The 17882-nt window shown below is 37.1% G+C and overlaps 1 protein-coding gene across 7 annotated transcripts in view; it reads right to left on the reverse strand.

Moving 5' to 3' along the window:
• Positions 1-17882, reverse strand: part of LOC127861575 (centrosome and spindle pole associated protein 1-like) — a 152112-nt gene that overhangs the window by 102975 nt on the left and 31255 nt on the right. For all 7 annotated transcript variants that reach the window (XM_052400174.1, XM_052400180.1, XM_052400175.1 and 4 more), the window contains exons 10-17: positions 17510-17650; positions 13650-13793; positions 10202-10288; positions 8087-8131; positions 5441-5551; positions 3391-3429; positions 2536-2592; positions 598-651 (exon numbers count right to left, since the gene is read on the reverse strand). In XM_052400174.1, coding sequence (XP_052256134.1) covers positions 598-651; positions 2536-2592; positions 3391-3429; positions 5441-5551; positions 8087-8131; positions 10202-10288; positions 13650-13793; positions 17510-17650 — 678 coding nt within the window. The remainder of the gene's footprint in view (positions 1-597; positions 652-2535; positions 2593-3390; positions 3430-5440; positions 5552-8086; positions 8132-10201; positions 10289-13649; positions 13794-17509; positions 17651-17882) is intronic.

Consider the following 17882-nt stretch of genomic DNA (forward strand, 5'->3'; position numbering starts at 1 on the left):
AAATATCAAGGTATTTTGAGTCTGTTACACTATTAAGTGCAACTATCAAGGTATTTGAGTATGTTACACTAAATAGTGCAACTATCAAGGTATTTGAGTCAGCTACACTATAAAGTGCAACTATAAAGGTATTTTAGTCTGTTACACTATTAAGTGCAACAATCAAGGTATTTAAGTCTGTTACACTATAAAGTGCAACTATCAAGGTATTTTAGTCTGCTACACTATTAAGTGCAACTATCAAGGTATTTAAGTCTGTTACACTATTTAGTGCAACTATCAAGGTATTTGAGTCGGCTACACTATTAAATGCAACTATCAAGGTATTTGAGTCTGTAACACTATTTAGTGCAACTATCAAGGTATTTGAGTCTGTTATACTATATTTTGGGATCTGGTACACTATATTTTTGAGTCTGGTACACTATATTTATTTTGCAGGGCATCATCGGTCACAAAATGGAGAGAATAGACAAGAAAGTGAACCACTGCAAAGAATTAAAGATTAGAAGATTTTAAAACATTGGGACGAGAGAAATAAAGCACTTCAAACCATCCATGCAAGAAAGTCCACAGCAAGAAAGCATGTTTACTCACTTTTTGTCTTAAAAATTCATTGTACTCTTTATTGCGTTCTGCCATTTTACGTTTCTGAAAGTCATGCAATGAATAAGTCAAATGTGATCAGTAACTGCACAACTGGGCTGTTAGAACAACATTTACTAGAAAAATTCTTAAAAAGTAGTTTTGGCACTCAAAATAATTTTATTAAGAGTGCCAACAGCTGTCCTTATACGCTACATGTATTCAAATGAAATCACACTTGAGACATCCACTTCAGTAAGTTATTTCATAGACAGAATGCGTCTTTAATTTATGGACAGCTTGATGCCATAACTGTTACATAATTGCCGCTAACCGCAGTTCATATTGTAAAAAAGTGCATATAACAAGTCATGCGAAACAGTGCACATGTTAGACTAGGTGATTTACTATGACTTGACTAGATATGTAATTACCATCATAAAATATCACAAAAACTTGTATTATTATTGATGTTAAATATACACAAAATATAAAGCAAATGTATATTTAAGAATTAAATAACAGAAAACCCCACTGAGATTCATGAGAGTCATGTCAAAATAGTGACCTGCCAGTCAGCCCAAATATGTATATGGACTGAAGCTGTAAGGTTTAGTTGAAACATATTAGATTGAGCTCGATTGCATTGAAAGCCTACGCCTAAGGCTTTTTGAAACACACTCAAGTCAGTTTCCTTGGTGGAAACAGTACTTGGTGTCTGTGCGTGAGATCTGAGGAACAGTCCCACAGTTTAAATGTGACCTTCATGTTGCCATGCAGACACCATATCCACTACAATGCAGTGACCTTCATGTTGCCATGCAGACACCATATCCACTACAATGCAGTGACCTTCATGTTGCCATGCAGACACCATATCCACTACAATGCAGTGACCTTCATGTTGCCATGCAGACACCATATCCACTACAATGCAGTGACCTTCATGTTGCCATGCAGACACCATATCCACTACAATGCAGTGACCTTCATGTTGCCATGCAGACACCATATCCACTACAATGCAGTGACCTTCATGTTGCCATGCAGACATCATATCCACTACAATGCAGTGACCTTCATGTTGCCATGCAGACACCATATCCACTACAATGCAGTGACCTAAGCAGAAAGGTCGAGGACCATATACAGTTTAGGGCTGCCTGGCTGCTCACTAACATGTAATTGAGACTGCTAGAGAAGTCTTCTATTTCTTTATTGTACATAACATTTTTATCCAGTATAACATCACTGTCACACATTTGAATGTGTGCAGTAAAACTCTCAAAGTGAGTACTAATGCGGATTATATTTACATTTTTAAATAGTTTTTAATAATAATCTAGACTACTAGATTCAACCTTGAAATACAATTAATTGTTATTGAACAGTGAAACTAAGTTGTTTATAACCTTATCAGTGATTTCATATGTCAATATTTTGCACAGGCAGTCAATATTAAGCATGCACTGTCCATATTAGAAAAATAGTGAGGGGTCCATGTACTCTCAATTGCCTCTATAATATGTTCAGATCCAAACCAGTCATAAAGAACATAAATGTGAGGTACAGAATTGCTCCACTTCTGTGCATTACAAAAATGCAACAAGCTGGGCACTGCATGTGTACTTGTTAAAGTCTGCAATAATATGAGCCGCAATCTGAGAAAACTGGGCTTAATGCATGTGCATAAAGTGTTGTCCCAGATTAGCCTGTGCAGTCCGCACAGGCTAATCAGGCACGACACTTTCCGCCTAAACTTATTTTTCATTGAAACTAAAAATACCATAAAAGCGGAAAGTGTCGTCCCTGATTAACCTGTGCGGACTGTACAGGCTAATCAGGAACGACACTTTACGCACATGCATTTAGCCCAGTTTTCTCAGAACAAGGCTCATATATACGTTTTTAGAAAGCCACATTTCAATCTGAGAATAGAGGTACACTTACGTCTGCAGAATCACTGTAATGTAAGCCAGGCAGTGTCGCATATTCTTTTGGATTTGCCTAAAATGGTATAAAAAGCATCGTCAGATCTGAATAATCTGGGAGGCAACAACTACCGGTACATGTACACTACCTCCACTCAATAATGCTTAATCACAAACTGTTTGTATGATAATGATAACTGATAATTATCAATGATGTGTCAATTTTCAGGGTGTAGATGCAAATGTGTTGATTTAAAAACATAGGCTTAATTAAAGCTATGTAAGAAGAAACTGAACATTAAATGCATTACCACAGATGTCCACTGCAAAACAATTCTTATTATAGCATAGATACGAAGAAAGTACAAAATCATAAAGAAGTTTCTTACATGACCCCTCATACATCATTTACTCAGCCAAGGTTTTTATCAAAAGAAGTGACCTCATGTTGTGTGGCTGAATGACATCAATGATCAGTGATTACATTATTTTCATTTTTTCTAGTGTATTGACTGATTGGGTTTCAAAAAGACAAATTAAAAAACTTGAATTTGGTTCAACCAATTTTATTATGTGACCTAATGTTGTATGGCTATATGACATGAATGATCAGTGATGACATTATTTTCATTTTTTTTAAACTATTGGGTTTCGAGAAGACCAATTAAAAAACTTTTGCATGTATAGTGAATTTAGGCCATACAATTAGTTGAACCAAATGCATGGCCTAAATGCACTTTACATGCACAAGAAAATGTATCAGTGTTGTATGAGTGACAAAGTCACATTTTCACATACATGTATCTAAAATGCAAATACTAAACAATCTATATAATTCAGACTCTTCGTTTAATCAGCAGACGTGTTCACCTACCCTAGGACTCCTTTTGGGAGATGGAGGTAGACTGCGGCTCTGAAATCAAACACACACCAAGTTTATATTGTGAGGTATGCTGAAACTGTATACTTGCAGAACTGAGCTTAAAAAATGTTCAAAATGTTAATCTGAAATGCTGTTTCATAAATTACTTCATGTCTGAAATTTCATGTGAATCAAACGGACAGACGGACACCAGTTCTATATTCCTCTGCCTTTTCGACAGGGGATAACAAAACACACAAGAGGGCAATTATAGTGTGTTAAGGGTTTATCAAGCTTGAGTCATAAATGTTGCCCACAGAGTGGGAAGATTAAAAAAAAAAGATTGACCTGTTGACTAAGTTAATTTACAAAAGTGACCCAGATTAAAATTTAGCCTCAATTATAATAGCCACCATAAACATTCTGAATTTTTTTTTATAAAGATCTGGTCATAAATATTTTTCACTAGAGGGGTTACAAGGTTTTTCCTGGTAACCTAGTATTTAAATGCAAGTGACCCAGATTCAATCTTTCCTAAGATATAATTGTCAAGATAAACGTTTCAACTAAGTCTAATTAAGATTAAGTCATAAATATGGCCTCTAGAGTTGTAACAAGGTATTCATAACATTCTACCGGGTGACCTAGTTTCGGAAGTACGTGTTCCAGATTCCAACTAGGCATACAAAGTGGTAACAAGGTATTTTTAAGATTTGACCTGGTGACCTATTTTTTGGACGCATGTCTCACAGATTCCAACCTGACCAAGATATTGTCTCAATAAAATTATGATATAGAAGATATTTGTTCAAGAAAAGCCTTTCATTATTGCTGAACTGTTCTAACAAAATGTTTAGTAGCCAACAACTTGTTAGTTAAGAGGTAAGGCTGTCCCACTCATATCGCACAAGAGTGCCTTAAAGCCCAAAATCGCTCACCTGAGATACAAAGGAACTGACCTGCTCTTTGCAGCCTAAAATATCATTGGAACAAATGTTATGACCAAGTTTCATGAAGTCTGAACTATCACTGTGACTTTAAGTGTGTTAACAAGGTTTTACTCTAGCCTTATAAGAAAAAATGGCCCCTAGTGGCCATATTTTTCAACAGACCAGAATGATTTTCAAACTCATCCAGGATATTATAAACACAAATGTTCTGTCCAAGTTTTATGAAGAGTGGACAATAAATGTGGCCTCAAGTGTAAACAAGGTTTTACTAAAGCCATATACGGAAAAATGCCTGCCTCCTGGCAGCAAGTTTTTCAAACAACCGGAACCATTTTGGAACTCTTCCAAGATACCCTTGGGATAAATCTTCTGACCAAGTTTCAGGAAGTTTCAGGAAGTATCAAGAAGAATGAATATTAAATTTGGCGTCTAGAGTGTTAACAATACAAGTTATGACTATAGCCATATTAGAAAAGATGCCCCGCCCCCTGTTGGCCATGTTTTTCAACCAACCGAAACCATTTTCGAATTCATCATTAAAACAAATTAACTGATTAAGTTTCATGAAGATTGGACACACTAATGTGGCCTCTACATTTAACAAGACTATTGCCAAGCAATATATGTCCCCTACCAGATCCACCATTGTCAGATTTTTTTGTTGTTGTTGCCATAGCAACCAGAATTTTTTACGTAGGAACAATATGAAATGACGTGCATAATGTCCTTATTGACATCTATCCATGTTTCAAGTTTCATGAAAAAATATTAAGAACTTTTAAAGTTATCACAGGATCTAGAAAAGTGTGACAGACAGACAGACAGACACACAGAGTGCAAACCCTAAGTCCCCTCCGGTGAAACTGGTAGGGGACAACAAGGTTATAATTAAGCAATATAAGGAAAATTGCCCACCCCCCTGGCGGACATGTTTTCAACCAACCGGAACCATTTTCGTACTCCTCCAAGATATAATTGGGACAAATCTTCTGACCAAGTTTCATGAAGATCTGACAATGAATGTGGCCTCTAGAGTATTAACGAGTCACAAGACGACGCACACCACACGACAGATCAGGTGAGCTAAAAACAGGGAGGTGTAAGCTACTCACGCCTATGGCGGCAGTAAGAGGTTTTTTGTGGTCCAGTCGGTGAGTGTCTCGAACCTGCTTCTCTCTAAGGAACTCATTGTACTCCTCATTGCGTGCCTTTATCTTGCGTACCTGCAACAGGGGAAAGAAAAGCACTTTCATTTTTTGACTGTAATGATAAGTTCCCTTGAAGAAAGGAAAAAACTTTACAATATTATGACAGTTGTGATCACTTCCCTTGAACAAGAGATACAGCTCTACAGTAAGAATAAAAGTTGTGATAATTTCCTTAAACAAGGAAAATTATATTTTAATTGTTCAGTGGGTCAGTCAAGATAAGTTTAATTAATAATTAAGTGGGAAAAAACTACGTAACAGTAAGTTGTAACTATTTAAGACACCAATGATAAAATCTTTCGAGAAAGGGAAGCACCAACCAGGCAATATATGATAGAACAAGAATATTGCCAAGCAATATATGTCCCCTATGGGCTCCACCATTGTCAGAATTTTTTATTTTTTTTTCCATAACAACCAGAATTGTTGACGTAGGATCAAAATGAAATGACGTGCATAATGTTTCAAGTTTCATAAAAAAATATGAAGAACTTTTAAAGTTATCGCAGGATCCAGAAAAGTGTGACAGACAGACTGACGGACTGACAGACGCACATAGCACAAACTATAAGTCCCCTACGGTGAAACTGGTAGGGGCAATTCATATTTATTCTTCATAAGTACTGAAAATATGTAAAAGATAGCCTAAATTAAGACTTCGAGCACTGGAAACAGGCCAACATTGTTTGTCCCATCCCATATTTTGTTTCTCATGTAATACAACCATGATTATATGATTGTGTTTAACATGTTTAAGAATTTTAGCATTTGCATTTGCTTCTTTTTCTTTCACAGACCAAGCACATGCTATTAAGTATACAAGGAATCACTTATCCATTTTCATATCAGATTCAAAATTTACTTCTCAATATACTTTTATTTTTACAAGAAAACATCAGTTTATAAGTTCAATAATGTTTTTCTGATATGCAAATAGTAAACTCTAAAATTATGCATATAAAAATGCCATTACAAAATGCAATGCATGTACTATGACTGTCAGACAACCAAAAAGCATCTTAATACACAAATACATACATCATTATTTTATAACAAATTAACTAAAACATATATTCACCATGAGGTAAAGTAAGAACACTTCAACTAGAAACTAAATTAAATCTAAAACTGCAAAACAATTTTGTTCATAAAGGAAGAAAAGAATATGCATATAACTCATCGTTGCAAATGTATATTGATATTATACCGAACAAGAGGTCTCCCATGAGAGCACGATCCACTATCTTTCCACTTTGATAGTATTATACTCTTGTTTTGTATTTTCTTGATATAATCAACACAAAGACATCAACTTGGGAATATATTGTGTATTTTTCAACTGTGCATAATATGCAGTTTTACATGTTGTATTTATTTAGTTTGACAAATTATAATTTAAATAGATACTTGCATATATAATAGCTTCATTTAAATTGGTTTTACTACAAAACTAGATTTGTTATGATTTTTTTTTAATCCTCAAAAAAATAAAACTGTATCCATGCCATGCATGAACACAAGTTTTAAAATACAGTTAAAATGATAAAAATACAATCATTGTTAATGAAAAAGTCATGGAATTTTCCTTATTAAGCTTGAAGTATAGATAAAATATCACAAAAATAAATTCAGATCTTGAAATGATTAGCTTTGTTTGAGAAAATCACCAAAAGGATATCCATTCCCAGTTTGATGTCTTATTCCAAATTCACATCATACAGTGTTTGCTAATTTGCAGGTCACAGTTATGGGCCTTGATTTGAGATTTTGCATGCAGATATCAAAGATATGTGTGAAGTTTCAATTTAACAAACATCATGCTGAAGAAGTTACAGAAATATGTACATGCTGCATGCGAACTTCATCGTGAATAAAAGCTTGCATGTACATGTAAGTAATAAGAGGACTTTTATAAGAACAAAAGACGGCATTATCCTTCTAAAAATCCGGTCACAATTCTGGGTCTCCATCAGGGAATGTTCATAAAGACTGACCAATAGTCATTCAAACTCTACATTTTACATTTTAGTTCAATATCTGTAATCACTAAAGAGATATAGAGTCATTGAAAGCAAAGGTTAACCTTAATGTTTAAAGAACCCAAAGGGGCATAATTCTTTTAAATAGCAGGTCAAAGTATGGATCTTGGTCAGTGACCTCACACGTTTACCACAAAAAAATGTGCAAAGTTTCAATTTAATTCCTGCAGTCAAAACTGTGAAATGCAGATGTTGCACGGTAACTTTAAAAAGAGCATTTCAGGTACGCTGCGGCAAACACCAACATTTGCTTCATAGTATAGCTCAGACTATTCTCTGAATAGTTGACCTAACACCTAAATAGTTTGTTGTGTATATTTAAATGTCGTTACCGAAAGTTTAGAATTTAATGCAAATACTCCTTGTGTCAGTTCTTGCAGAGACTATAATGTCTCCTCCTTATTGAGATACTAAAATGTTGTCTTCAAAAGAGACAGCATATGCAAACTCTTTTTAACAAAATAAATCAGTACCAGTACTTTACCCGACATAAAGCACATGTATGACTTACTTCCGCAGATTGGCTATAACCTAAACCTGGTAGCGTTGCATACACCTACAATGCGTACAAATATATGCACACTCTGTTAGTGAGTTCATTCAAATTACAAACAACAAAACAGACAAGCTCAGAAAGAATATTTATAAACAACAACATTAGCTAAATGCTTAGATTTAAAACTTATTTGATAATGTTTGAGTCTGAAAAAAAGTCTTAAATTTGTTTAATACTTACCAAGTACACGAGATTTCTATAATAAATTCTCCAAAACTATGAAACAAAAAATGCCATGGCTCACTCACCTGAGACCCAAAGGAACGGAGCAGTTTTGAGCAGCTTTTGCTTATTTGTTGTCATAATTGTTTGACCTTGTTTTTAACCCCAAACCATTATTGGACTAAGATGAGATGACATTTGAACAAATGTTCTGATCAAGTTTAATACTGATTTGGCAAAATTTGTGACTTTTGAGAGTTCTCTGGGCTTCTATAAAGACATGTTAAGAAAACTACCCTACTTTCAGGTGGCCAATGTTTCTATGGCCCAAAGTCTTTTGTTTTTAAATCTGAGCGAGTTTCATAAAGATTGGACAAACAATGTGAATCATAGAGTGTTTACAAGGCTACACTACAACTTCTGCTGAACGTTTCACAAAGATTGAGCAAGAAATGTGACTTTTAGTGTTAACAGAGTTACACTTTGTTTTTCAACAAACCAGAAACATTTTAAAACCTAGCCAATACATCATTAGAACAAATGTTTTGACCAAGTTTTATAACATTGGACTTAAAATAAGACTTCCAGATTGTTAACTATAGGTTTCACTTTAACCATATAAACATCCCTAGCAGTCATGTTTTGCAACGTAGGCAGCAATGGTTTTCAACGAACCGCAAATAAACGCAGCTAAGATATCATCAGAACACATGTTCTCACCCAGTTTCATAAAGATTGGACCAAACATATCTCTTCTATCTAGAGTGTTAAGAACATGCAATTACAGCTTAACAAGAAAAACTGCCCCACCCCTTGGCAGCCATGTTTTTCAACATACTGGAATCATTTTCCAACATCCCCCAGATATCATTCGAACACATATTGATACCAACTTTCATGATGATTGGAAGCAAAAATTGCCTTCTTGCATACTAACAAGGTTTTACAATAGCAATACAAGGAAAACTGCCCAGACCCCTTGTGGCAATATATTTCAATGGACCATGCAATGAACACCGCTGACATAATATTAGAACAAATGTTCTGACTATGTTTCATTAAGATTGGACCAAAACTGCGACCTCTAAAGTGTTAACAAGCTCTTTCTTAAATTTGGCCAAGTGACCTAGTTGTTTACCTCAATCAACTCACCTTGGAACTTGGCAGAGATATGACGGAGACAAAGTTCTGACCAAATTTCAAGTTAATGTTGACAATGCAGGACTATGCTGACAATGCAGGACTCATAACACATGATGAACAACAAACAAAAGGTGATGATAACAGCTCACCATGAGCTTCTTGTTCTCAGGTGAGCAAAAAATCCCTTAACAATGTTTTAAACTGGATACCACATTATACTTGTAGGACTGCATGATTTATCAGTTTAGATTTATATTCACTTTGTAGCAAATCTTAGCTGCTGAAACAAGCACTTCCAATATTATAACACACATAACACATTCCAGCAACTAATGAAACTGTATTAGACCAAATACAAATCTTGAAATATTGGTACACCCTTACTTCCATGAAATGCTAGCAAAAAGTAGTAACAAGTAGCTATACAAAATCAAAGGTTCAACAATTACAGAATTTCTTAAGTATATGATGTGCCCAAACTAAAGTTTGATGTTATCATGAAAACATGAATCTGAAACTCCTGAACTCCAGAATCCTATACTTGCACATTGTTTTGTTCTTTGCATGTTAAATGAGGTTATAACAGTATACATAGTGACGTATGCTTCTTGTGAAGAAACTTATGCATTCAACATAATCACATGTTAATACATTCATGCAAAAATGTAGGTGCCAATTTAATATTGTCTAGCTATCACACATACACTCAGTATGGCCAATATAGCCACACTCCAGCTGGCAGACAATGGCCCACTAGACACGTACCTCTGCAGAGTCGTTGCCCTTGATTGGCAGACCAGCGGCATACTGCTCAGTGTCACTGCCAAGTCTACGACCTGTGCGCACATTCTCCTGTAGAAACATACGGGACGGATAAAGTGTCGATTAAAACAGTTGAACTCATATCTCAGTGTATAGGTTTCTATCTAAAATTTCACATTTTATAAGGATCTTTTTTATTTACTGGTGCAGGTCGTCATCCTCTGTTTTTTAGCCTCCCTTTTATGCATGTGCAAAAAGTTTCATTCCCCTTTAATTTTTTTTTTTTTTTTATTCTCTTTTTTAGAGAAAATCCAGTTAAGGGGGAATGCGTCGTCCCTGATTAGCTTGTGCGGACTACAAATGATAATCTGGGACGACACATTACACACATGCATAAAGCCCTGTTTTTCTACAGCAAGTCTCATTTATCTCCATTACATGATTATAGAGAGGAACATTGAGCTAGTTTCCATGACTGTGTATAGTGTACCGCTCTCAGTTATCTCAATTATATGATTATAGAGAGGAACATTGAGCTAGTTTCCATGACTGTGTATAGTATATATCTCTCAGTTATCTCCATTACGTGATTATAGAGAGGAACATTGAGCTAGTTTCCATGACTGTGTATAGTGTACCTCTCTCAGTTATCTCCATTACATGATTACAGAGAGGAACATTGAGCTAGTTTCCATGACTGTGTATAGTGTACCTCTCTCAGTTATCTCCATTATATGATTATAGAGAGGAACATTGAGCTAGTTTCCATGACTGTGTATAGTGTACCTCTCTCAGTTATCTCCATTACATGATTATAGAGAGGATCATTGAGCTAGTTTCCATGACTGTGTATAGTGTACCTCTCTCAGTTATCTCCATTACATGATTATAGAGAGGAACATTGAGCTAGTTTCCATGACTGTGTATAGTGTACCTCTCTCAGTTATCTCCATTACATGATTATAGAGAGGAACATTGAGCTAGTTTCCATGACTGTGTATAGTATACCTCTCTCAGTTATCTCCATTACATGATTATAGAGAGGAACATTGAGCTAGTTTCCATGACTGTGTATAGTGTACCTCTCTCAGTTATCTCCATTATATGATTATAGAGAGGATCATTGAGCTAGTGTCCATGACTGTGTATAGTATACCTCTCTCAGTTATCTCCATTACATGATTAGAGAGAGGAACATTGAGCTAGTTTCCATGACTGTGTATAGTGTACCTCTCTCAGTTATCTCCATTATATGATTATAGAGAGGATCATTGAGCTAGTTTCCATGACTGTGTATAGTGTACCTCTCTCAGTTATCTCCATTACATGATTATAGAGAGGAACATTGAGCTAGTTTCCATGACTGTGTATAGTGTACCTCTCTCAGTTATCTCCATTACATGATTATAGAGAGGAACATTGAGCTAGTTTCCATGACTGTGTATAGTGTACCTCTCTCAGTTATCTCCATTACATGATTATAGAGAGGAACATTGAGCTAGTTTCCATGACTGTGTATAGTGTACCTCTCTCAGTTATCTCCATTATATGATTATAGAGGGGAACATTGAGCTAGTTTCCATGACTGTGTATAGTGTACCTCTCTCAGTTATCTCCATTACATGATTAGAGAGAGGAACATTGAGCTAGTTTCCATGACTGTGTATAGTATACCTCTCTCAGTTATCTCCATTACATGATTATAGAGAGGAACATCGAGCTAGTTTCCATGACTGTGTATAGTATACCTCTCTCATTTATCTCCATTACATGATTATAGAGAGGAACATTGAGCTAGTTTCCATGACTGTGTATAGTGTACCTCTCTCAGTTCTCTCTATTACGTGATTATAGAGAGGAACATTGAGCTAGTTTCCATGACTGTGTATAGTATACCGCTCTCATTTATCTCCATTACAAGATTAGAGAGAGGAACATTGAGCTAGTTTCCATGACTGTGTATAGTATACCTCTCTCAGTTATCTCAATTACATGATTATAGAGAGGAACATTGAGCTAGTTTCCATGACTGTGTATAGTGTACCTCTCTCAGTTATCTCCATTACATGATTATAGAGAGGAACATTGAGCTAGTTTCCATGACTGTGTATAGTGTACCTCTCTCAGTTATCTCCATTATATGATTATAGAGAGGAACATTGAGCTAGTTTCCATGACTGTGTATAGTGTACCTCTCTCAGTTATCTCCATTACATGATTAGAGAGAGGAACATTGAGCTAGTTTCCATGACTGTGTATAGTATACCGCTCTCATTTATCTCCATTACAAGATTAGAGAGAGGAACATTGAGCTAGTTTCCATGACTGTGTATAGTATACCTCTCTCAGTTATCTCCATTACATGATTATAGAGAGGAACATTGAGCTAGTTTCCATGACTGTGTATAGTGTACCTCTCTCAGTTATCTCCATTACATGATTATAGAGAGGAACATTGAGCTAGTTTCCATGACTGTGTATAGTGTACCTCTCTCAGTTATCTCCATTACATGATTAGAGAGAGGAACATTGAGCTAGTTTCCATGACTGTGTATAGTATACCGCTCTCAGTTATCTCCATTACATGATTATAGAGAGGAAAATTGAGCTAGTTTCCATGACTGTGTATAGTGTACCTCTCTCACTTATCTCCATTATATGATTATAGAGAGGAACATTGAGCTAGTTTCCATGACTGTGTATAGTGTACCTCTCTCAGTTATCTCCATTATATGATTATAGAGAGGAACATTGAGCTAGTTTCCATGACTGTGTATAGTGTACCTCTCTCAGTTATCTCCATTACATGATTATAGAGAGGAACATTGAGCTAGTTTCCATGACTGTGTATAGTATACCTCTCTCACTTATCTCCATTACGTGATTATAGAGAGGAACATTGAGCTAGTTTCCATGACTGTGTATAGTGTACCTCTCTCAGTTATCTCCATTACATGATGATAGAGAGGAACTTTGCAGCTAGTTTCCATGACTGTGTATAGTATACCTCTCTCAGTTCTCTCCATTACATGATTAGAGAGAGGAACATTGAGCTAGTTTCCATGACTGTGTATAGTATACCGCTCTCATTTATCTCCATTACGTGATTATAGAGAGGAACATTGAGCTAGTTTCCATGACTGTGTATAGTGTACCTCTCTCAGTTCTCTCTATTTTGTGATTATAGAGAGGAACATTGAGCTAGTTTCCATGACTGTGTATAGTGTACCTCTCTCAGTTATCTCCATTACATGATTATAGAGAGGAACATCGAGCTAGTTTCCATGACTGTGTATAGTATACCTCTCTCATTTATCTCCATTACATGATTATAGAGAGGAACATTGAGCTAGTTTCCATGACTGTGTATAGTGTACCTCTCTCAGTTCTCTCTATTTTGTGATTATAGAGAGGAACGTTGAGCTAGTTTCCATGACTGTGTATAGTGTACCTCTCTCAGTTTCTGGTTATACTCCTTCTTGCGTTCTTCATTTAGCACCTGGGTCAGTCGATCATGCTGGCCTATGTTCTTGAAGAAATGATTGGGTGTCGCCGGCTTAGGGGGCAATCCCCTACCTTTGTCTGTTAGCTGCTTCTAAACATACAAATACAATATCCAGCATGAATTTCAATCACATAACATTGTATTAATATTAATTCAAATCCTAAATAGCATATTTATTTACATATCTGATGATAATACTCCTTACAAAGCAACACAAAATAAACTTATATAAAGAGGAACCTTATAGGATCCTTTAAGATTCTTTAGGTAATGCTGATTATTTGCTATCAAACTTATTGCAAAGGTATACTATGAGCATTTGAAAAACTAACTTAACTAAAATGATTACTAGCTATTAGACATAATAGCCAAGGTAGTCATGGAACTAATGATGGAGAAAGTCTGGTTCTGATTTTATAAATGGAACAAACACAAACAACAAATCATTTCAACAGAAAGCATGCATCTCAGCAAACATGATCTGAAATTGTCCAATGAATGATATGGTATTGAAAATATTTTTTCCACAAAAGAACAAGTTCTGCCTTTGTGAAGCACAATGCCCATATTGCGCTTTTAAGACACACAGCAGCTATTTAAGAAAAAATTGGTTAAGTCCAAGGCCGATAACTTCGCCAGAAATCAATTGACTAGAATAAAACTCACACTTCATCTGTAAGTCATGTAGTTAGACACACTAACCAAAAATCAGCTACATATCTTAAAGTGTTACCTAAAAATAACTCTGGAAAATGGTTATTATAGAAAAAAAAATCCCGAAAATCAATAGACCGGAAGTAATGTAAGTAGATTCACACACCAAATATCGAGTCAATATCTTAAAGCGTTTCTGTAAAAAAGTCAGGAAAATGAATCCTGGGCCGACAGACGGACAAACAGACGCACGGACAGTGAGACTGCTATATGCAACCCAACATGGGGCATACAAATAATTATAAATATTATTTATTGTTTATAATAAATTGATAAAATACTTTTGACAAAAAAAGATATGGTTCTAACCACTGTTGACCCACCTGTTGTTGTTGCTCCACATATTCCCTATTTCTATCTGTTGTTGTCATCCTCCTTAACCCACATGTCTACCCACTGGTACCTCACATGCTGTTGTTGCTCCATATATTCCCTATTGCTCCTTGCTGGTGTCTTCCCCCTTAACCCACCTGTTGTATACCCACTGGTACCTCACATGTTGTTGTTGCTCCATATATTCCCTATTTGCTCCCTGCTGTTGTCTTCCCCCTTAACCCACCTGTTGTATGACCACTGTTACCTCACATGCTGTTGTTGCTCCATATATTCCCTATTGCTCCCTGCTGCTGTATTCCCTTTAACCCACCTGTGGTATGACCACTGTTACCCCACATGTTGTTGTTGCTCCATATATTCCCTATTGCTCCCTGCTGTTGTATTCCCTTAACCCACCTGTTGTATGACCACTGTTACCCCACATGTGGTTGTTGCTCCATATATTCCCTATTGCTCCCTGCTGTTGTATTCCCCTTAACCCACCTGTTGTATGACCACTGTTACCTCACATGTTGTTGTTGCTCCATATATTCCCTATTGCTCCCTGCTGTTGTATTCCCTTTAACCCACCTGTTGTATGACCACTGTTACCCCACATGTTGTTGTTGCTCCACATATTCCCTATTGCTCCCTGCTGTTGTCTTCCCCCTTAAAGACCGGAGAAGCAGTATAAAAGGGCCACAAACTCACAAAATGTCTACTTTTCAGTTGTACACTGGTGTGTAAACAGCAGAAAACAAAAATGATTATTTTCATAATATTTAAGTTTGTATTTAATATTTTTCAATGAAATTTGGCATACATATCCTTTAGTATACAAACAACATGTATGTGTAATTTGGTGGTTGAAAGTTATAAAGTTATTGACATACAGAAAAAGTTTTTTGGTGTCTGCTTGAAATTCAAATTTCCCTGTAAATGCTAAGCATTGCCCACTTGAAAGGTTATGAACTTCTCTCAGCCTATAGCTAGCGTATGACTCAAATCAAGTTTACATGTAAATACAGATGCAATGCTATACCAAATGGCTGTCTGCTCAAACATGTGTTTCTATTTATAAACACTCTGGCAGATAAGTCCGCCCCACTAGTTCATGCAGGTTAACATTTTACCACCGCAAAATCAAGAAGTTGAGATCCGACTTTTAACCCACCTGTTGTATGACCACTGTTACCCTACATGTTGTTGTTGCTCAACTTATTTCCTATTGCTCCCTGCTGTTGTCTTCCCCCTTAACCCACATGTTGTCTACCCACTGGTACCTCACATGTTGTTGCTGCTCCATATATTCCCTATTGCTCCCTGCTGTTGTCTTCCCCTTTAACCCACCTGTTGTATGACCACTGTTACCCCACATGTTGTTGTTGCTCCATATATTCCCTATTGCTCCCTGCAGCTGTTGTCTTCCCCCTTAACCCATCTGTTATATGACCACTGTTACCCCACATGTTGTTGTTGCTCCACATATTTCCTATTGCTCCCTGCTGTTGTATTCCCCTTAACCAACCTGTTGTATACCCACTGTTGTCCCATATGTTGTTGTTGCTCCACATATTCCCTATTGCTCCCTGCTGTTGTCTTCCCCCTTAACCCACATGTTGTATACCCACTGTTACCCCACATGTTGCTTTTGCTCCATATATTCCCTATTGCTCCCTGCTGTTGTCTTCCCACTTAACCCACATGTTGTATACCCACTGGTACCTCACATGTTGTTGTTGCTCCATATATTCCCTATTGCGCCCTGCTGTTGTCTTCCCCTTTAATCCACCTGTTGTTTACCCACTGTTACCCATCTGTTGTTGTTGCTCCACATATTCCCTGTTTCGCCCTGCTGTTGTCTTCCCCCTTCACCCACCTGTTGTCTACCCACTGGTACCCCACATGTTGTTGTTGCTCCATATATTCCCTATTGCTCCCTGCTGTTGTCTTCCCCCTTAATCCACCTGTTGTATAACCACTGTTACCCCACATGTTGTTGTTGCTCCATATATTCCCTATTGCACCCTGCTGTTGTCTTCCCCTTAACCCACCTGTTGTATACCCACTGGTACCTCACATGTTGTTGTTGCTCCATATATTCCCTATTGCGCCCTGCTGTTGTCTTCCCTCTTAACCCACCTGTTGTATACCCACTGGTACTTCACATGTTGTTGTTGCTCCATATATTCCCTATTGCGCCCTGCTGTTGTCTTCCCCCTTAACCCACCTGTTGTCTACCCACTGGAACTCACATGTTGTTGTTGCTCCATATATTCCCTATTGCGCCCTGCTGTTGTCTTCCCCCTTAACCCACCTGTTGTCTACCCACTGGTACCTCACATGTTGTTGTTGCTCCATATATTCCCTATTGTCTCTGCTGTTGTCTTCCCCCTTAACCAACCTGTTGTATGACCACTGTTACCTCACATGTTGTTGCTCCATATATTCCCTATTGCACCCTGCTGTTGTCTTCCCCCCTTAACCCACCTGTTGAATACCCACTGGTACCTCACATGTTGTTGTTGCTCCATATATTCCTTATTGCTATCTGCTGTTGTCTTCCCCTTAACCCACCTGTTGAATACCCACTGGTACCTCACATGTTGTTGTTGCTCCATATATTCCCTATTGCTATCTGCTGTTGTCTTCCCCTTAACCCATCTGTTGAATACCCACTGGTACCTCACATGTTGTTTTTGCTCCATATATTCCCTATTGCTCCCTGCTGTTGTCTTCCCCCTTAACCCACCTGTTGTATACACACTGTTACCCACCTGTTGTTGTTGCTCCACATATTCCCTATTTCGCTCCTCCTGCAGTTGTCGACGCCTATTCTCGTCATATTCGCCAACATTGAGCGTGGCCCCAGTTCCCTCTAGGATCTCAGCCTGGCGAGACCTGTCAGTCAGCCCCTTCTGAAATAGTAGGCATACAGTTAACCCTTTGCATGCTGGGAAATTTGTCATCATTTGTCTTTTTAGCAAAAATGTTGTCTGCTGAATTTTTAAAATTAGCATTTTCTTCGATTTTTTTCAAAGAATACTATTAGGATAGCAATCAGTTTGGATCCTGATGAGATTCCACGTTCTGTGGTGTCTCATCTGGTTCCAAACTGTTTGCAAAGGCTTTCAAAATTCGGTTCCAGCA

This window comes from Dreissena polymorpha, chromosome 16, assembly GCF_020536995.1.
Source record: "Dreissena polymorpha isolate Duluth1 chromosome 16, UMN_Dpol_1.0, whole genome shotgun sequence".
NCBI lineage: Eukaryota > Metazoa > Mollusca > Bivalvia > Myida > Dreissenidae > Dreissena > Dreissena polymorpha.